General features: G+C 38.4%; 2 protein-coding genes across 4 annotated transcripts in view; one reads left to right on the top strand and one right to left on the bottom strand.

Moving 5' to 3' along the window:
• Positions 1–7,703, top strand: part of pappaa (pregnancy-associated plasma protein A, pappalysin 1a) — a 104,653-nt gene extending 96,950 nt beyond the window's left edge. Inside the window, exon 22 of the mRNA XM_040053226.1 lies at positions 1,801–7,703. Coding sequence (XP_039909160.1) covers positions 1,801–1,905 — 105 coding nt within the window. The 3' untranslated portion in view covers positions 1,906–7,703. The remainder of the gene's footprint in view (positions 1–1,800) is intronic.
• A 5,500-nt stretch (positions 7,704–13,203) lies between these two features.
• LOC120714478 (astrotactin-2-like) overlaps positions 13,204–22,404 on the bottom strand; it is a 285,359-nt gene continuing 276,158 nt past the window's right edge. For all 3 annotated transcript variants that reach the window (XM_040000717.1, XM_040000718.1, XM_040000719.1), the window contains 3 exons: positions 18,164–18,264; positions 16,933–17,116; positions 13,204–13,891 (listed from right to left, as the gene is read on the bottom strand). In XM_040000717.1, the coding sequence (XP_039856651.1) occupies positions 13,654–13,891; positions 16,933–17,116; positions 18,164–18,264 (523 nt within the window). In that variant the 3' untranslated portion in view covers positions 13,204–13,653. The remainder of the gene's footprint in view (positions 13,892–16,932; positions 17,117–18,163; positions 18,265–22,404) is intronic.

Below are 22,404 nucleotides of genomic sequence, written 5' to 3'. Positions count from 1 at the left end.
TGGCATCACATGAAGTACTGCAAATGTCTAGCATGAAAAGACTTGTTAGATGTAATAGTCCATTAGTTTCATGGTGCTACCCCTCTCAGACACTTTTTTTCTTATTTTCATATTTTACCACCCCAATTTCAAAAAAGCTGGAATGTTGTGTAAACTGTAAATAGAAACCAGTTGCTGGACATTTGGGAGAGGAATGTTGTCCAGTTCTTGTCTGATAGAGGATCCTAGCTGCTCAAACAGCCCTGGGTCTTCTTTGTTGTATTTTTCTTTTCATGGTTCGCCAAATGTTTTCAGTTGGTGAAAGATCTGGACTGCAGGCAGGCCAGTTCAGCACCTGGACATTTCTACTATGAAGCCATGTTGTTTGACAGGCCTTGATTAAAAAACATGTCATCCATATGGGAGTATATATTGCTCTAAAACTTGTATATGGCATTCAATATCGATGCATCTTTGCAGATGTGCAAGCTGCCAGTTTACACATCTCTTATGTATCCCATAACATAAGAGATGCAGGCTTTTGAACTGAGCAGTTACATCAAGTGGGATGGTCCCTTTCCTCTTCATGGTCCAGAGCATGCACCCATGTTTTCAGTAAATAAATACAAGTTTGATTGCTGTGACCAAAGAGCAGCATTGAACTTTGGTTCATTTAAAATGATAATATGGCTTCTTCTTTGAATGACAGAGCATTAGCCTGCATTTGTGAACAGCATGATGAACTGTGTTCACAAAGGATTCCTGGAACTGTTCCTGAAATCATGCACTGATAACAGAATCATGCCAGTTTTTAATGTAGTGTAACCTGAGGGCCCAAAGATATCCAGATCTTCAGCTTTGTCTATAGTGCTCCATATTCTTTTGATAATATTATGTATTGTGTCTTGATGCATGCTCAATCCTCCAGATATGGACATTTCAAATAGTTCATCATCTGGTCATTACTAAGTGATGTGAGTGGCTTCCTGTCCTCCATGCTGATGTTGGATGCTAGGGATGCCCAACTCTCTGTGAATGCTACTAATCGTCTTTGATCAGTGGTTGTGATCAACGGTCATGACAATGGACATATTATGATTATGAAACTAACCTCACAGCTCATTGTTTGTCAGTGGTGCTAGTGTCAGTCATTGTGCAAATGTACTGTTTATAAGGTTGGGGAAACCTGCAGTCAGCTGAGACTGAAGAGGTCACTTAGATAAGTGATGAAACATTTCTCCACTAAAAACGCTATGTCCAGATGCAAAGAATCAACTTTTTGGGATTATGCATTGTAGTTGATATTTGTTTTGTTTTGTTTTGTGTGATTTGGGATCCACTGCCCTTCTATATTTATGAGAAACTCTGCCTGTCTAAGATGCTGTTTTTATGTGGAGTCACATTACTGGATGCTCCCATTTAACTTAATTAGTTGTAAAATGTTCCTGCAGAAAATGGTACAATGGTTTTCTATCTTCTATTGAAAATAAAACATTGCTTTATGAGATTTGCAAATTATTCCATTTTGGGGTTTTTTTTTTTTCGTTTTTTTACACATCGTCCAAACTCTCTTGGAGCTGGTGTTGTACATTGAGGTTATGAAGAAGTGTTACTATAGTGACGTTGAGGATGTAACAGTTTAGCTTCAGGATTAGGTAGGGTTCAGGTTTTGACTAAGAATATTTGGACAACTTCTGTTTTGAGGATAAAGAGCATGTGTTTGTGTTTGTGAGCTTACAACTTCATAAGCATTAAAAATGGATAGATGGGCTCTAAAGTTGGCAATTACATGTGAATTTAAGTTTCTCATTCTCTACGCAGGTGATTCCATTCCCAATGTCCTGTGACTTACGAGATGAGTGTTCCTGTCGGGATCCCAATGCTGTAGAGAACAGAAAGGATGAGCATGTCCACTCCCTGGGGTGACCAACCTTAGCAAGGACCCTTTGTTCAACAACCTAGGACCCTTTCCCCAACACCACATAGCCAAAGTGGCTGAGGCAGACTCTCCTTCATCCTCTTCTTGGCCTTCGATTTCCTGCACATGCTGCTTAAAAGGCATACCTCTCCATCCATCCATACTGCAACCCCAACCTGCTGAAATGCCTCCATCTCTCCACAACCGAAAGATACAGAAAAGAAGATGGGACTCCATAATACCTTCATTTTTCAGCTTAAAGGAAAGTAACCCCCGCAATACATTAAATCATTAAAGTACACATTAAGCAAAGCAAGAAAAAAAAACACAAAATAAAATGAATTACATGAAGCAGACATTTTTGAAAAAAAAATGAGAAAACAAAACAAAACAAAAAAAAAGAACAAAAACAACAACAACATAACCAAGCCTAGGTAGCATGCCTTTTGTTGAGTTTTGTGCTGGCTTTAGTGTCTATTTTAGTGACCTTACTCTACAATCAAGTGATTGAACCAAAGGTATATCAAAATGCATACGTCAAGGATAGCATTGATTGTGTTTCGGAAATATGAAGGAAGTTAAGACAAATGTTAAAAATAATCCTCACACACTCTGAAAGCTTGTTCAACTTTTTTTTTTTGGAGGGGCTAGAAGTTGGTGCTGGTCAGATATTCTATATCTGTGTGTCACCATAAGTAAAGTGTGTTTCTTCACTGGCACATCAGAGGCTTTAGGTTATTTCGATCTTGGTGGGGAATAAGAGAGCCATGTTAATTTGGAAGTCGCAGATTCAACACACTCACAAAAACCCAAAATATAAAGGCGCACACAAACCACAGCTAGCCACAGAAACAGTTTCCGAAGACGATTTCATAAGTATAGAGCAAAATCCCAAAAGCATAGTGAAAACATTTTAGGGCTTTCACTACTGTCCATCTTCACATAATAACATTTAACTGGGTTAGACAGCTTTGTCTTCCTTGCTGCTTAAAGTACCTCTTTATAGCATTCATTCACACTTGTATGTTTGCTCATAATACATTTTCTCACATTAACATAGACTGCATTAGAATACATGTTGACAACACCACATATAAAATGCACTAAGAACTTTAAAAGAAATCCAGAACCTCAATTGTCCTTGCGTCTTTCACCTAGTAACCCCACCCCCCCCAAAAAAAGAAAAGAAAAATACAACATACATTGATCACGACTTAAGGAATGTCATCGATAACACCTCACTTTGGGCTCGCATGATTTTAGTTTCAGTTTCAATTCATCCTTTGCGATGCTTGATAAGAACTTTGTTACCTCAAGCCCCGATTCAAACTGTTTAAACTGAAATTAAAAACATCCCAGTCCTTCTCCGAATGTAGTAAGTGCTTTCCTGTAGTCTGTGGCTTCCTTGAGCACACAGTACTGCACAGCACAGTCACACAGGAGTACCGAGTTGAAGGGGTGGATATAGTCTGTGAGAGAGAGCGTAGGTCAAAGACCATATCTGCCCCACAACACATTGCTTATGTACGCAATCATATGAACACGTTCTCTTTCTCTCCCCCTCAGGACTATTGGATGCCGTAGTATTCTAGCTCTGCAGGCAACAAGGTTGTACATGAAAATGACATTTGGATGTATATGTCAACACGCCATTTGCAGTCACAACACAATCAAAGCTCCCTACGTTTTCTGGCTGTGTCGTCTTTAAGTAATTTTTGAAACTATTCTCTTCAGTACAAAGTGCACTTGCTTGTTCTGATCAGCTCTTCTCAGTATTGTGAATCTTGGGTTTTCTGGCCCCATTGTGTTAGATTTTGTCCGACTACACGGCTGCTACAATAGCACGGTATCTTATTACTCTTCTATCCAGACACATACACACAAGTTTTATTCTCATGCACATTTGATAATGAAGGCTGCTTAGCATATTGGTCCAATGTTTGCTGCTCCTATTTGGCTGAAATCATATTCATGGCTTGAATATACATTTAATTTCATTAAACTTGGGCCAGTGGCACAGTCCCTGTGACAAACATTAGGCTGCTATAGAATTCCAGATCATTCTCATAAATACGTGGTCCTAAATTGTAGTGTCAGCGCAATAGAACCAATAAAACAAGTCAATACCAGAACATATTAAAAAAAAGTCAAGGTATTATTTTCCACCAAATATAAAGGAAAAAAAATCAAGATATTGTGTAAATATTGCTATATGTTCTTGGACAGGAGGGTTTTTTTGTCCTTTTTCATGCATTTCATTTTAAGAAAATGTCATATTAAATCAGTGTTTCTACTATTGACCTCAGTTACTGCACTTTCTAGCTGTCATGTAAGGGGGGAAAAGTAAATATTTCAAAATTGTTTAGACGCTGCTATTGTCAAAATGGTGACCTGAATCAAACTGTATGATATTTGGCCATTTGACTCCTTGTGTTGCTTTTCTGTTGTTTTGTTTTTTTTTCCTTTCTTGTATCTGACCTATATGGTGCATTTGATTTTATTAATGAAGTATGGAGGTGCTGTCGTTGTGAAACATATATCCCTTTATGCATAATCCAATGAAGCCCCAAATCCAAGACAACTGGATACACATAAGTACACATTTAAAAATAGTTATCACATAATTAAGATCTAGTTAGATTAAAATTTTATTTATCTTTAGTTTCCTTGGTGTTTGTGTAATATGTTATCTAAGGCCGAAGGTGAACGTTGTGCCAGAGAAACCAAGAGATGTTGAAGAAGCGTGTAAATGAAGAAATTCCCGGAAGTCTTTGTAAAGTCATTCTAAAGGCTATGTGATCTTTTAAGATTGCATTTAACACTTTATTGAATACCATATAGTCCTGGTAAAAATGTCTTATATTATATTATCAAATTATATGTAATATTAGTACTCCAGATTCTGCTGCTTTACATAAAACTGTCACCAGTGGGGGGAGACTGACCTACATTCACTACGCCATACCAGTAATATGCAGTACTGTGGTTCATCATTTGCCACTGAGGTTACTGGAAAGCCATTCCAGCTGGGATGAATCTGAAACCTGTCATTGGACCCTTTCCTTCACTCTATAAAAAAAAAGAGTAATCTGTTGTTGCTTCCACATACTTAGAATCATTTAGAAATATCCTCCTCAGCCATTATGTGCATCATCAGCTGATATCTGGATACCAAAACAAGTGATTGTTATCACCAAGAAAGTCTGCAGAATGTGACTGAATGTCAACTTGAAAAATTATTTTGCTTATATTTGAAAAGGTACCCATAAGCCATAGCTAACCACGATAGTCATGAGAGAAATTATACAGTCGTGCATTGGATGAGGACGTCACCTCTCTACTGTAGTCATCACACGATCCCTTGCTGTACCTCATGCTTGTAATGTTTGCTGCTTCTATATTTTTGGTATTTTAGCAACATTTTGAGTCTCATAACAATGGTGTAAATAGTAGAACTATTTATTGAGAGTGTTATACTTTTTTAAGTTATATTTAATGTCCATGTAAGTTATTTTTTACGTTGTTCCTATAAACCAACATATTATAGGTTGCAAGTCAAAACTGTCATTCTGTCTCTGTTGTCACAGTATATTGTGATCAATGCTGTCAAGCACTGATAAGACATAAACAGTACAATTTAGACCAACAACCACAGAAAGAACTTCTCTCGTTGCTCAATATGTGTAGATGGATATTGCTTGCAAAGAGTGATGATTCACCATAATTAAATGTTACTGAGTGCAGTGTATATTTTTTTTTCGTCAAAACTAGAATGTAAACGTTTCGTTTTCTTTGTTTCTCATTTTTTGTAAAACACACACAGAGGCAGACAAGCAATACATTCACACACACACATGCAGTGAGTTTTAACCATATAATGGCTGAGTACAACTACAAATAATATAACAAGTAACGTTTTGAGAAACCATTGTAATGCACAAGGAACAGGCAGCTGAGGACAGAAGAACGTTGGTAAATGGCAAAGAAAGGACTTGAAAATTAAGGGGAAAAATTGGACTGGAGGTCAGTAGGCAGGTGATGGTGAGCGTTCTTGGATGGCAGAAAAGTAGAAGGTGGGTAGGGGTAGAGGTAGGAACGGGTGGACTGCTTTTCCTGGCCTGTCTTGCTATTTGTCCAGGTGTGAAAATGTGTACTCACAGAGGCTGCCCCTAAGCCAGAGGTGGCCAGCCTGACTGGCAACACGCCGAGGCCAGTGAGTCAGAGTTTCTCCTGGGGTTGGCAACCATATCTCTCTGGGACTCCTACCACCCCTCCCACCCCCTTGCTACCTCTACCTCCCCACACCTCGACACACTGCCTCATCTGTCACTGTCAGGCATGCCTGTTTAGGGCAAGCAGGGTCAAGCTTGCCCTGTGAAAATTAGAGAGGATGTTTGCCCAGCTTACAGAGTCTTTTGAAGTTAGGCTCAAGCAACAACAGTTCGCCTCACCTACAGCATATGCTTATCACATAATATGACGTTTATGGCAACATTTTTTGCAAGGCTTTAGTAATTCTCCACATCTCCATCAACAACTGTTTGTTTTTTGCTTTTCATTTAACACCTGGCTTTTTATGTTATGTTAAAAACAAATGTCGGAAACGTTGTGTCTAACTCATTTAAAGTGCAGTGGAGAGTGCGAGAAAGTGTGTCTAAATACCTAATGTTTTTGCACAAATCTTTGTGGAGAAAAATACTGGTGTGCCATCTCGTAAGAAATTGTCTATGCGTGTTGTAAGACATGAAGTACCTCTCACAGGCCTCTTGTTATAGAATGGTCCCTTATCTCTGTTTCCTAAACCTTCAGTAGATCAATTTAAAAAAAAAGAAAAGTTGGATTGCCCTTTTTTTCTGAGTTGGACCTACAAAAAAAAGTGTATTTGCATAGTATGTGGGTATCTAGTGGTATTACTGCAATGTTTCGTACTCAGTTGCTCAACAAATATATTTTAAGATGTAAATAGTAATATTATATGATGATTGTATTTGCAAACCATGTACTAACTGTTTGGGAGTAGGTCTCCGATTGATTTTTATCATAACTATTATACAATGAAATGAACCGTGAAATGTTGTGCATTGTGTCAAAGTATCACCTGCAAGACAGAAACAAAACAAACAAAAAAACCCAAAAAACTAAACAAAAAGCAAAAAAAAAAAAAAAAAACCACAAAAAAGTGATGCTTTACCACACCACTTGTCTGCATTTATTTGTTCCTAATGGCTTAATTCTAGTACTGTTGTCAGCTGTCTTAACCATGAATTTATCCATTGTGTCATAAATTATGTTTTTTAGATGAATAATATCATAACAATTTCTTAGCAGTCTGTTCAGATTCATCCTCATAATTAAACTTAACATTATTATGTATTGAAAAGTTCCTTTCACATTTGTCTGAGTTGACTGACACTAACCAACAAAAATTTCATTTATCTTCACTTCATACTGTATGTTACTGAGTCTTATCCATATGCTTTTGTGTTTGCTGAGAATTTCACCGACACTGTAAAGGTAGCCATCAAACTCAGTGGGCCCTTGCTCCCTCAGATGACCTCCTCTCACTTTTTTTCTTACACAGTATGCACTTTTCAGGCACATATACAACAGACTGGACTTTTATGTTTCAGCCGATTGTTCTCTCTGTTGTCACAGTTGCAATTATATATTTTTTGGTGCTCTGGTACATTGCAAAACATGTCTGATATGTGCTATATTTTCATAAAAGAGTCATAAAGATGAGTATCATGTTCATTTTGCTGTCATTTATTGTGTAGAAATAAAACACTGGTTAAAGTGAGCATAATGCTGGATGTCTGTGGTCTGTTTTTTTTTAAAAAGTTCCAATATTTTTTAATCATTGACAGACAACGCTGCATAGACAAAAAGATGTGGGTCCAGCCTTGTAAGTAGCTAGCAACTTCCTTTTGTCAGTGTGTAAGAAGCTTGAACAGATTCAAGCTTCAGTATAAAGCCTTTCCAAATGTTGTCCATGCTGTTTGCTGTCCCCAAATTTCAAGGAATTTCAGGTCATTCCTTGAAATTAGATTAGCTTGCTAGGTCTACGCTATAGGTAACATCAGCTGGAAGCAGCGGGCCCTCATGGGGTTTAAATCACACTCAACACTGCACTCCGTAAGGGTCCCCAGGCTAGACTCCAATGCAACTTGAGCCTACTTTGGAACATGACAGAGAGACATATAAACAAAGCCATACTGACTTGGATGCCTCTCAGCTTAATACTGTGCTACTGTGCCAGCCAAACCAATGCGAGAGGCTGTAGCTCAGGTGGTAGACCAGGTCATCTACTAATCAGAGGGTTGCTGGTTCAATCCCCACTTTGCTATCTGATACATCCATCATAGCATGAATGCATGTGGATGTCAGATAAAAAGCAATTGCAGACAAAGTCCATAGAAGAAAGTGCTTGTGCGAATAGTTGAATGAGGCAAGTTGTGTAAAGTGCTTTGAGTGCTCAGAGTAGAATAGCGCTGTATAAGAACCAGTCCATTTACCCATATGGTAAATATTGGATGAACAGAAGACCATGTCCACCTTGACCACAAAGGCCCTGGTAGCTCAGTGCTATAATATCAGATAATAGAATAAAGCAACTCAAAACTGGCATCTGGTGGACACAGCAAAATGGCTGTGGAAAACGAAAGCTACTAATACCTCATTTCTAACTGGTCACCCACCTTGCATAATAAGGTGGCCACAGGAGGAGGAACTATGATGGAAGACCAAGTTCCTGCATGGACTGTGCCATGGACAGTGTTGGGTAAGTTACTTTAAAAAAGTAATTAATTACTAATTACTTAGTCAATATTGTATTTAAAATAAAATACTTCGTCTGTGCTCTCATGTCAGGCGCTTCAGTAGATTACTCGTGCTATTAACAGCAGCCGATAGTTTTTTCTCCCCAGGACATAGCTTACATATTACTGTAATATTCTTGTCTGCTTGTTTCAGAAAAGTGAAGAGACGGGAATATGTCCATTTCATAAAACAGCCACAGGCTTCAGCCGAGTCCGACGTCTTCTGCTTTAGAATACGATTGTGCAGCAAACTGGCGCGAAATGACGTGCAGCTGCACTACAGCGATGTTAAAGCGGCAGAGTTTACTTCTACGTTTAGAAGATAAATTATTGAAATTAAACAATGATATTCAGCGAGTTTAATTATTTTACAATGTAACGCAAGTACATTGTAAGTAAAATACCTAAAAATGAACAGTAATTAGTTACTCTACTTTTTCAGTGGAAAAGTAATTTAATTACAGTAACGCGTTACTTAGTAACGCATTACACCCAACACTGGCCATGGATAGATGCAAGAAGTGGCTGACATCCAGAAATCCAGGCAGTGACTAGAAAAGGCTAACATGAAGGACAACACACAGGCTCTGACCATGGCAGCACAACTACAGGCCTCACTATCCACCACATAGTAGCAGGATATAAGTGTACCAGTACATCTTTAGATTATCCGATCCACTTCTAATCCAGCATATGGGAGACACCAGTGAAGGTGTTGAGAACAACAGGGCTGACATCCCAGTTTTTGGCAGACAAGCAGCTTCTAGCCAACAAACCAGAAAATGGTGGTTGACAAGGAACAGATATGGCAATTCCAGCGGATAACAACAACAGAAAGAAGGAGCATGAGACTTCCCTAGGAAAACACTTGGGGGAAGGAACAAATGGAGAAGATTTGGAAGGTAAAGCTTAAAGGGGTCCCTGTGGTAATAGGAGTATGAGGAACTGTGACTCCAAAGCTGGAAGTGTGGCTCCAGCAGATTCCAGACACAAAATAGAGGTGCCTATCCAGAAGAGTGGAGTCCTAGGAACAATTAAGATACTGCGCAGAATCCTCAGAGTTCCAGGCTTATAGGAGAGGACCTAAGCTTTAATGCACACAATGGAAGATTTTTTATATAGAACTCATTCTTGTTCATTCTTTCATCCTTCATTGATACATTGGCATGGAAATGTGAGTGGTGCTCTTGGCTCTTGAATGAGCCTAATGGCCCAGTTTGTGAGAATGAACATCAAACTACTGATTTTTAAAGTGCGGTTAATGTTGCATGACTGGAAAGAAACTGGATCTGAGCGTAAAGGAACAGTTTGTCGAGGGAGGTGGAAAGAGAAAATGCTTCCCAGCAGCTCACATGAAGACCTTCAGTTAATGACATAATTTAGTGTAATTCATAGGGGATAGCTGGTAGTTCAGTGACTGATTTCCCCCTTTCCAACTCAATGTAAATATTTTTCTGCTAGAGCATGCAGCAAATTGGGTAAAACTTAAGAAATAACAGGATTGCACTCTATTCTACAATTGCTTACAGCCATTTTCATCAGCGCCTCATTTTCCTTTCATGCTAATTAATTGTGATTCAGTTATTGCTCCGATATTGTGCAACTTCATTGTAGTGGTTTGCATACCATGGGCTTCTCTCCTGTGAGGTCCGTGTCATTTCAAGTCGGGCACATTAGTCATATGAGCCACATTTAATTAGCACAACCACAACTATAAAACACCACATTTTCTGTGTGTTGATACATGCTGGATATTGATAATCAATACTGCTTACTCCTTCAACCTAATTTTAATTAATTAGATGAAACAAAGTACAATATAAATTCAAACTATTGAAGCCATTGTTCCAGTGTAATAAAATCGTGCAAAGACAGATGCTTAGAATAAACTGATTATCTTTTTTTTTTTGCAGAATTTTTCTGATTCAGTAGCCTGCCAGCATTGGCAACCTTAGTTTACATAATGTTACATCTAACATTATTTTAACAGGTCGTGCTTCCCACATAATTGACTATAGGGAAAACTGCTTGAATCCAAGTGATGTAAATTCCATCATCCACAGGTGAAAACCAGGCAATTTGTGGATGTCAGCCTCGTACTCCGATTGTTTGGGTGGACTTGTTTGGCAGAAATCATACAACACCACACTAAACATACATACGTCCTTGAGGCAGACTTCAAGTGGATGTGACACAAGTATAGCAGACATTAATAGTCATCCATGGTGTCTGCAGCAGTCATAATCACTACCTCGGTTTACCATGTCAGCATGCTAAATTTTGTGAAATACCACAAAACATAAAATAAGTGGAAGGTGCTTTAGCTGTGTAGGTAACAGGTCATAAAACAAGGACTACTGAGTGATGTCAGTGCCCATATAATGGATGATGGATCCATGGTTTTTAAATGTTTGAAAATTCTTTGTAATTCGTCAAATAGTTCTTGAGATACGACACTCAAAACATCCAATATCAAGCTTTTGGATGATCTAGAGGAAAATTACTGTGGATCATTAATCACTGGCTTTGAAGATTTTTGGAGACCATTACGTACAATTTCATGGTGATCCTTCAAACACATGTTGAGATATTTTATTTTGGGCAGAAAATTGCAGGTCTACACACATGTGTAAAGTCTCATATCCTATCAGATATAGGTAATATTCTTCCACAGGTGGAAGAATATTACCCCATAGGCAAATGCATATGGATAAGTTGAGTAGGTGCAGATATTTCAAAAGATGCAGTACTTTCCAACAACCATCATCAGTTGTGAATGTTTTAACACAAAAAAACGTTATACTTACCACAGAAAAAATGATTTCATGAACACTATAGGTTTTAGATATGGGTTTACACTTTTTCTTCTGAAAAACTGAGCAAAAGTGTGAGCGTATCAAATCTGAAAGTACTCAACAGGCTTTTAAGTTTGAAAGTTGTGACAATTATCCAATCACTCACAGTAATAACTTTGCGAGCGTTATTGTGTTGGAAAGACACATCAAAGTCCCCTTGTCTCTCTCTGTTTTTTTTTTTTTAATGGATTGCATTAGTTACCAGAAACTGACGTTAACTGAAAAATATGCGCTTCCAAACAAAAGTATTTTTAATTACAACAGTACAATCGCACACCAGGTGGAAAATAACTACCAGGTGGGAAATAACCAATAAAATGAAAATGGGGAAAGCGTTACAAAAAAAAAATCAAATACACAAGGAAAACATTTTATTTGCACATGTGGCAAAAAAATTTGGAATACATGTTTGTTGTGGGTTTTAGCCACTCACGATGACTGAGTAAGTGGTTCAGATCTGTCTGAGACCCAGGTTTAAATCTAAATGATTAAGTCTGTTGTAGTGGAAAAAGAAAGATCCTCTCATTTTCTACATGTTGTTTTTTTATATTTCACATTCTTCAGAAAAAGACAATCAAAGCCACATAATAATACACATATTTTTTTTACAATTGAAAATTTACAATATAATAATTTATTATTACAATTCATACAACATGAGATGAACATATTGAAAAGGCATTGTTTATCTTCAGTTAAACAATATCCATGGCTTTGAAGATATGTTATTGGACTGAAAAACAAGAAGATTAAACAGACCACATGTGATTCCTACAATCACTGATTCTTCACATTTCAGTGTACAGTACCTCATGTTTACATGTGGGTCAGCAGTAATTGTCCTGTTTTCTACTGTTGGGAAAATGTTGGTCAGATCTACTGCTTTATTATCACGCTTGCTATATTTATCTGCAAAAACAAAAATATGAAAAATTTATCAATTCTGCTGTGAGGGCAGAACTTATTAAAACCAGTTAACATTTTCAGTTTTAGCTTTAGATCTGATATAATCTTAGGTCTGTTACTGCTTCTCTTATATGTGTCTCATATATTTCCAATTTGCAGGACTTATGCTACAATGACAAGTCGTGTTTCAGTCACAAGCAATAACTTATCATTAGATTACAAACACATTACATGAACTTGCAAAAGTCTAGATATAAGATTCGATTTCATCCACCGCCCCAGTATCAGAATTCTTTATACTAATACTAATAGTCTTATATTACTTAAGTAATATAACATGGCTATAGGTACTGCAGTTCGAGAAAGTCATACAAGAAAATGATTCATTCATTTCAGCAATAAAATTAAAGCTAACTCAAAAGTCTGGATAAAATGTCTGAATGCCACCTACTCCGTCTTGCATAATAATTTCACTAGGCAAATATCAATCCTGTTACCACACAAGTCCTTGCTGTTTCAAGTGAATCAATCGAAGGTCATGTAAGTCAAACGACATGCTTTCTCACTTACCGATTTTAAATTCCTGAAGCAAAGTGTACTTATTCTTCTTAATTAATGTGAACTTAAAAACAAGTAAGTGATTTTGGCTTTAACACAGTTCAGTTTCTCCTTTCGAATGAAGGTAGTAAAGGCAAATAAGTTATACTATGGATATTTCCTTTTTTCCCCTCTTTCTTTTAAGTGTACCAGGAAAGCTTTAAAGCACCAAAAAGGAACTATGATTTTACATTCAAAGTATTTAAGTCAACCAGTTTTCTTTTGTCTGAATAATATTTTACATGTTCACTCTGCAGTCTCTCATTGATATGTGCAATCACTGGCATCACTGGAGAAATATGTCAGTTCTGGGATTTTTTTTTTCTGGGATAATCTTCTTTCTCATAATAAAAGTAGGCCACACAAAAATATTTTTTTCGGTAGCTTTAACACAACGTCCAGTGAATGAAGTCCTGTGAGAGTTTTTTTTTCTTTTAGCCTCAATCGATTTGCAAAATGCAACAGTCGAGTGAGAGGCAACTGCTGCAGAGTGTACTGAAGAGGTACATCAATCAGTGATGTCATTTTGCAAAGAAAAGAAAAAAACAAAAGACGAACTGCTCATTTCGTAACTCCTGTCTCATCGGAGTTTGGTGCTGCTGTATGTGTTACGCTGTACAGAAATGAGCTTTTCCATGCAGGCAGTGCGACTGTCATGTAAAGAGCCATGCCACATATTGGTGGGAGGTCGTGCCTCTTCACTCCGGCAGTAGACATATGCCATGGTGTCGGTGCGGCTCTGGATGTGGGTGCTGCGCAGGAGGGACCGGCAATAGAGGCTAATCTTCTCCACCCTACGTAATATGAGGTTGGCTTTTCTGTTAAAGAAGATAAAATCACAAAAATATGACTTTTATACTTAAATCATTATGTTTTCTTTCAAGTTTGCTGTTCGCAAAACAACTGCAGATTACATGAGATCGCTGGAGCAAAAATTCTTTTAGAGCAAGAGGAATAATCTTGAAGTTTAGGCAACAATGGACAGAAGCAGAATTACTGAACAATTTCAAAAATGTATTTCATAATGAATATATACTAGAGCTGTACAGAAAATACATTATATATTTCTGAGGAATATATATCTAATGTATAAATACCTAAGCTTGTCTGGCTGATGTCCATCTTTCTCATCGTAATAATGATGCTTCAGTTCAAGTCATGACCTCAGTGTAAACCACTTTTACCACCTTTATTCAGTACAAAAAACACTGACAGCAGTAATTTGCAGCAACATGTTGTTTCATAGGCTCTCTCCTGGACTCTGTTGTATTCACTGGGTAAGCAAGTGGCAAGGCTTTAGCTATCAAGTAGTACTATAACATGCTATCATGCATCATGGGAGATGTTTGGTTACTTATTAGAGTCTCTCCAAGTCATATTTTTTGCCTCTAAATTAGACAAAGGTAACAAAAAACACCTTAAGTCATTATGGTAATGCTGTTGTAATTTTAAAGACCACAGAACAACATTTTGTACCCATGTCTTACCAAATGCATCTCCAACAGAGCAACAGCACATGCTTGTTCTGTTGTTCTATGGCTAGGATTTTTATAGAGCATCAAAGAAAGTCATTCATACAAATTATAAGCAGCTGTTGATGAAAATATCTATAAAATGAATTGGGATTATAAAGGCAACAGATTCATCCAACAGGCACAAAATGCCCTGGTTTAAAGATACCAGTTTGTTCTTAACAAGACAAATTTTTAATGGATTAAAAAGAAAAGTGGTAAAACGTTAACACATGAATTCAAACAGAAAAAAAAGAATCAGGATTGTGCCTTTATCTGTCTCCACATATGAATTGTCTGCACAAATGTCACCAGATTTCAAAGAACTGCATCTAAGTCTCTCCCATCCATCTGATGAGACTGCCGGTCTGGGTCAAAACCAAGACATGCAATGGCGCATTTTGAGTTCTTGGGTGCTGGTTCTGCTTAACAATACATCAGAGGCAGCTGTCTAGAGTGAGTGAAACAAAGAATTTTGTCTCAAACTTAAGAGTCTGGAGCTGAAGTTTAAGCCATGACTGAACCATATGCCATGTCAGGTCAGCTCAGATTACAAAGGATTTATATATCTACTTATCTCTATATATACAGAGAGAGAGACTTTACAATACATATGTATATATATATATATATATATATATATATATATATATATGTATATATATATATATATATATATATATATATATGCTAAAATGAAAAAGGTCCATACAGAGAAAAACACAATTCACTTTGTTTTGAAAAGCAGTGTCTGCTGCATCAACATCTGTCTTTAGTTAAGCAAGGAGTACAGACATCCTTTTCACTTATTCGCTGAAAGGGTGGTGGTGGTGGGGGTGGCATTTTCTCATTTCCCCTAAATTCTTACGTCTGAAACAACAGAATACCAAACACATTATCAAGGCTGACTAGGAAGCACGTGACTCAGGGCATAAAAAACCAAAACAACAGAAAATGAAAAAGGTTGAAAAAGAGAAACTAAATTCATTCAATTATGAAACAAAACAAAGAGATCCAAAACAGAAAGAAGAAAAAAACATGCATTTTAAGTTGCGTCTATGGCAACTCCTCGGTTAAGATTTGGCCTTGCATTTATAAATTTCATTAAAAGACTGTTAAGCACTGATTAAGAATGCAGTTTCAGGGCATTCCAGCCGAGGACACTACATAACATTATAAGATGTTTGCGTTCAGAGTAAGAGTAAAAGAAAGCATTAACCATGCACACAATGTACAAATACAACCATTACATGAGGTGCTGTAACAATGGTGGACATGTGGGGGGCCCCTGGGATTCTCAGCTACTGGAGTAGTGCTGACTGTGCTTATGTTTCACTTGGCCATGCTGTTACCTTTTAAAAGGAACCACCAATAGAGTCTGCTTGTAAATTACCACAACGAGGCTCAACCCTGCCAACTTCAGGCAGTAAATAATCTCCACTCACTCCAGCCCTCCACCCCCTCGCAGCTGCCCACACACAAACACGCATAGACAAACACACTATCCAACTACTCCAATGCCTATTCTAAGTCCCAGTGGCTAACCTGTGCCTCCCACCCCCCTTCACCAATCAGAAAGAAGCATAATCAGACCAAAGTTATTCCTTAATTATTATATTATTTATGGCTTGAAAGGAGTACTTTCAGACAGTGGGGGTGGATTAACCAAAACAATGTGCTGTAACTTAAGATCACATGTTGCTAAAATCAGTGCCGGGCCAACTGCCTTCTCAGACTTACATATATCAATGTTTTGTTTTACGTATTTTAAACATTTTGTTTATACTTCCTCTTTTTCTGTTTTGTTGGTTTATACGCTTCTGTTTTCATTTCACCATACAGTCGCGCTGTCTGTTCTAACTATCAGTAGGGGTGACCCTTTAAACGGGGTCATGGGTGACAGGATGTCGGTGCAGTACAGTGCAGACACAGATGAGCTTTTTATGAGAAAAAGAGGAAACGGTGCTGGAAGTTGAGCAGGGTCTTAGCTGAATATCATGTTTAGTGTTTGGCTTGGCTGTCAAACACTGTTTTGGCATCACCATGGTGATGTAAGGAGCAACTGTAACCCCAAAGGTTTTATGATGACCTTGCCCACTGGCTTTCCAGTAGAAGCAGTTTGGGAGCCTATGTGTGTGCGCATGTTGTGCAATGGTGCTCCTGATTGAGTGTGTGTGAGGGGTGAGGTTACTGACAGACTGGAAAAATAATGAGGATTATTTTTCAAGACAATAAAACATCTGTTACACCTAAAAATCCTCAGATAGTTATAAAAAAATGACAATATGTGAAATATCTTTCAAGTCTGCACAGTTAAAAGCTCTGGTTTCACATTCAAATATTCTCACCTGGGGCCTAGCTCATCCTCGCTACGCCAGACAAAGTCTCCAAATTTTTCATAATGAGAATTGTAGTGATGCTGGACTCTGTAGAGCAGTGGAGGAGGAATCTCCATCAGCAAATTGTAGGCCATCTGCTGCTCTTTGCCGCTGGTGTAGCCATTATACAAGTTGTACACCTTGTCTGCAGTTTCTGTCGGGAAGAATAGATGAATGAATTAGAGACTGAAAAACAGAGAGGGAAGAAGTGAGGAAAGTAAAAAAGAGATTAAAATTTTAAGGGAATATGTAAGAATACATGCAGAAAACATACAGAATTTTAAACAACAGGGGTCAGATTGATTATCGGCCATGAAAATAAAACTAAACAAAAGAAAAAAGAAAAAAACAAACCAAAAAAAACTGCTGTGCATTTTTTTGAAAGGTACGTTATCTACTTCATCCATATTACACATTTATCGGTAGGAATTCTCCATTCAGACTCAAAACTTGTGGAAGACATGTTACATAGCATTTGAGGTGTTATTCAGTGGAGTTGTTTGTAATATAAGCACTCTGTCTTTAGATAAACTCTGAGCTCCACTTGGGCTATTACATTTACCTGACCTCCAAAAACGCCACTCAGTCCCTTGCAATATCTGACAGAAGCATTTGCTCTTATATCAACACATACACGATTGCCTTTCAGATGCCTCTCCTTAATCTGAATTATTTTGGCAGTCGATTACTTGCTCACTTGTTGGATGTACTTGTTTATGCTACTCTTAGGAGACTGTGCTAGTCATTACTGAAATGAACATGCGGGATAGTGTTCATGAATTTGTGCATTTTTAGTAGCAGCCGCCCACCCACAGAACTTTCCACCCCCATTGGTGCATTTTTTTGTGATTACAGCCTCACTCTAATTTGTCCCACCGAGCAAATCTGGCCCTACCTCCTAAAGCACTCTCCTTCCCATAGTTTGGATTCTTGAGTACTTTGTTTGACAAACTCTGTCTGCTATAATTAAAAAATTAAATTGACATTACAAATTGGTAGAGTGTCCCTTTACATTTTGCTAACCATAGTGTGCAATCTTGCATGTGCACATTGCATAGGTAAGAGCACAGTAGACAAAGTAGTGGATAAGTAGCCATTCAGGTAAACTGTGATTACATGAAAGCGATGCAAGGAAAAAAGCAATATTAAATAAAGATGAGTACAATAAAGCAGAGTCCCAAAAAATGATGGGTGAGATTACCTTCTGCTCGCGTGTCATCCACCACTGGACAAGATGTCCGTACTGACACAAAGCTTGATTCAGAGTAACTACCTCGGCTATCCACTGCATAGAGAGTAAACCTGAAAGTAACAACAACAAAAAAAAAAATAGCACCAGTAAGTACATCATTTATAAGGTAAAATAAGGTACAAGGGAAACAGGTAAGGTACAAGTGAGCAAAAGGTACTCAATATTGATTTAAAGTCATATGTATGTCCTGTCACCAAAGAAAATACATTGTAATTTGCGGTGTTACTTTCAGAGAGTGAGAAAGCATGCACACAAGGGAAGAAATGCTCTTTAAAAACTATTGCAATTCATTGTCAGCTACAATTTACCCTAAAGGAAAAAAAAAAAGTCTAAATTCTCTGTCCAGTTGGCATGTGGTTTCAGGAGGTTGTTGGCAGTTGAGAGATTCAATAAACTACCTGTTTAGCAATTGACTGATGGACACAGGTGTGGCCGACTGATGGGAAAACAGAAATTAAGAAAGGAAGCAGAACTAACAACAATAAAAGAAGGTGAGTATTTTTTTTATAATAAAGTAGGAAATGCAGGGCTCCTGTGGGTCATCAGAGTACCCTTTCTTATTAAGAGGCACCTGAACCATACCCCACCCAATTGACCAGATATCAACAGCCTTCTCTTCCTTCTGCACCAGGAGCTGCTTGACTACATACATTGACCTGGCTGAAGCATGTTGAGAGGAGGAAAAACAGCAACAAAGCTGACCACCTTGGGGAAGTTGGGAAAGGGCTGCGAAAGGGCAGCTAATATGCATAAATTCAACCTGTACAGGCAAATCTTTGGTGGACATCCAGACTTTCGGGCCCATCTAAGGACAGGAGCAAGGCTGTTCAAACCTTCCTCCATGCAAGGTAGCACCTGCAAATAAGTGGCTAAGCTTAAGGAACTAACACCTCTTTCAGTTCTGGAAAGAGCAAAGGCTTGTAACTGTGAAAACACTGGAAAGGTGAGAGACCTGTGAGAAACCTTTTTGGCAGAGAGTAGGTTGAGCAATACGATGAAATTGTTGACAGAGAAAATAGTTGTGTTACCTTCTGAGTTTGGAATAACAGCTACAAAGTCACCAGAAATGTGGAACCACATCCACAAAGGAATAGGAGGGAAGGACATAGAGCAAGCCTACAGGATGATGATTACAAGGTTTAGTTTTTGAGCAGGCTGAACAGAAAGCAATAAAATCTCTCACATCCCCTCTCATTTCTAGCCTGTCACCATGTGACGTGTGAGTATTAATGTCTGTTGATGTCAGTGAATAACTTAAGTGGCCGAGGAATAAAGAATTACTCAAAGGAGCAGCTTCCTGGAACTTTAACATCTTCCAGTACTTACCTCACCTAACTCTCAACCTCCTGGGTAACCAGCTCAAACTGGATGAACATGGGTGTATTATCAGTCTAATGGTGCTATCAGACCAATAACACTCTGTGAAACGCCACCTTATTGTGGTGTTATTATTTGTGTTATCCCAGAGATCCCAGGGACTATGATGTCAGGGGTTTTTGCCCTGGTAAGGTCCCCTGAGGAAAATTGGCCCTGAAGGGCAGACAATGAACTATCCACATGATCCCTATGCAAGACCAAGGAATCAAGGGACCAGTTTACCTTGTCTGAGACAGGGGTACCAGGGGTGCGCCCTGGAGCCACCTTGTGGCTCAACACCCACAGGAGGCTTTTGCGGTTGAGGCCCAACTGCTGGGGCTGACTCTTGGAAAATGAAACATCTCTCTTGTGGGGAAGATACCTGGGCTAGCGTGCCAAGTTGAGAAATACTGGCAAAACATAACCTCACCTGGTGCCTCAATGGAGGCTAAACGACATTGAGTCCAAATGACCCATGTTTGGCACCTTAATTTTTGAGGAGGTATGGTTACAAGGTGGTTAGAGCATTTGTAGTGGTAATCCCAGGACCCAATGATGGACACAGAAGGGAGCTATCAAGATGAGAAAAGGGTCCTCTCAGGTTTGGTTAGCTTGTGGGACTCCAGGGGCAGCTGACTGGTTCTGGGAGGCCCAGAGGAATGAGGCTCTGCCAGTAGTTAAAGCAGAGCATTTTGCAAGGTGTGGGAGGAGTTCAGTGAGGCCATGGAATAAGACTTTCAATTGGCCTCGAAGCAAGGTGTTCTGGGAGAACAGCACAAGGCTGTCCTCCCAGTAGGAGAGACTGTTCAGGATCCCAGGTCAGCTGAGAGACCTGGGAATGCATTGGTGTTGCCCTGGATGACCCTACAGGAGGTGTCCGATGGGAGGGAAGTCTGGACTTCCCTGATTAGATTTCTCCGCCTTTGACCTGGCCCGTGACACGTGGTAGAAAATGGAAGGATGGATCTTGAGCTAAAGGAATTCACTGGCTTCAGGGAGTGCTCTTTATGTGTAATTAACACCAGATTGTCCAGACTGATATCCATGGAAACTAGGGAATTTAAGTCAGTAGAAAATATAAAGGTGCAAACTCATCTGGGAGACACTTTTTGACATCTTTCCACTTTAGATTTGCTTGGCTAAAATGCACAAAAAGGCATCAGCAAGAGAGACACCAGTCAAGCCACTTTGAACCAAAGTACAGAACTGGAAGACAAAATCTGCCATTCTGCTTTAACTTGATGGATGAGAAAGAGAAAAGGAGCTTTTTCTCTCCCGTGGGTTCCATAATAAAAACTTGCTAGAGAGTAATCTTTAAATGAATGCCTTGCCCACTCAGCTGAAGCTCACTCTTGTGTCCTACCAGTCAGGTAATTCAGTACTGTTATTGCTCATTCTGTGGTATAAGAGAAAGGATTTGGTAAAAAACAAGGGGAGAACAGTTTACTGGGCAAGAGGGTCTCTAACACATTTTTCATTCTAGATTTTTGGATCATGAATAGGTAAGTGCATTCTAAATGCAATGTCCACTGGCCTGTCAACAGTAGCTTGGGCTGATTAGCTGCTACACTTATTCTAAGTCAAACCCTGGAGTGAATCAGATCCTTCTGAGGCATTCATGGCTAGAATCAGTAATGGGCTTGCACCATAGGCAGACTCTGATGCAGGAATTGGACAGAACTTACAGTAAAAATAAATAAATAAACTCCAGCAATGCAAATCTCACAGGAATCAATCAAAAGCAGAAGACAAAACCTGGGAGGACAACATACATCAAGGAATCACTGACAAAAATACTGTCCTGTTAAAACTACACCCCATTATAAAGAAGCTTGCAAAACCATCTTCAGCACTACTGTCACTACTGTTAGCAGCAATAATGTTAAGAAATTATTTTCTGCATGATTTTATGAGTCTCTCACACTGTTGTTGAGGACCTTTGACCTAGTCTTCTTTACAACATTGTTTGAGTTTATTGAGGTTTTGGGCATTGTTTCATGCACAGAACAATTCCAGCATTGCACACTCCAAATTCAATCAGAGCGAAAGTCTAAACAGAATAACAGTAAAAGAAATGTGCTTGTGCAGGGTAAATAATGTTGGTGTTTACTGTGATCACATATTATGGACAAAGTTCTCCCTCTATTAGAGGGACTAATAAATAATATCCAGTTATGTGTCAGATTGATTTTCAAAGAAAGGAATCAAAAGCAATTAAAAGCATAATATTTTTAAACATTGTTTTCTTTGCCAGTGGGAAAATTTTTAAGAAAGTGAATAAAGTACTGAGAAATATTTAAAAGTACTTATAATATTAACTTTATGCTTTCAGAAGTACTTTCACAGTTACCACTGTAGAGACAACAGAATGGCAAAAAGGGAAACCACATAACACAAACAAAATAAATGACTAAATTGAATTCAAATGTTAGAAACATTTTGACACACATGAAAAATAAAGAATTAAATTAAACTATTACTAATTTAATAAAAGTTGCATTTTTCCTAAGGCCATTTGGATTTGTTTCATGCACTGTGTTTTGAGATCTGTTCCCTTGCTGTCAAATGACTGTTTTGTTTGTAACATGACCTGTTTGGACATTGCTCACATAGTTTGTCTGGTGTTGTTATTCAGCAGGGTGGATGTGGTATTCCCCAAGAACCTCACTAAAGACACACGGACCTCACTGGCTCCTCTGCCCAGCAAAACAATGCCAGCATGTAACAGTCACATAGTTTAAATTATGTGGTCGCATACCGTGCAGATGGCTATAGTAACATAGGGGAGAATGACAAAGCAAAATGCAGTTTGGTAAGCGTGTTGGGAATAAAGA

This window comes from Simochromis diagramma, unplaced genomic scaffold (genome assembly GCF_900408965.1).
Source record: "Simochromis diagramma unplaced genomic scaffold, fSimDia1.1 OVJJ01000596.1, whole genome shotgun sequence".
Taxonomy (NCBI): domain Eukaryota; kingdom Metazoa; phylum Chordata; class Actinopteri; order Cichliformes; family Cichlidae; genus Simochromis; species Simochromis diagramma.
This window is presented reverse-complemented; position numbering and strand designations above follow the sequence as displayed.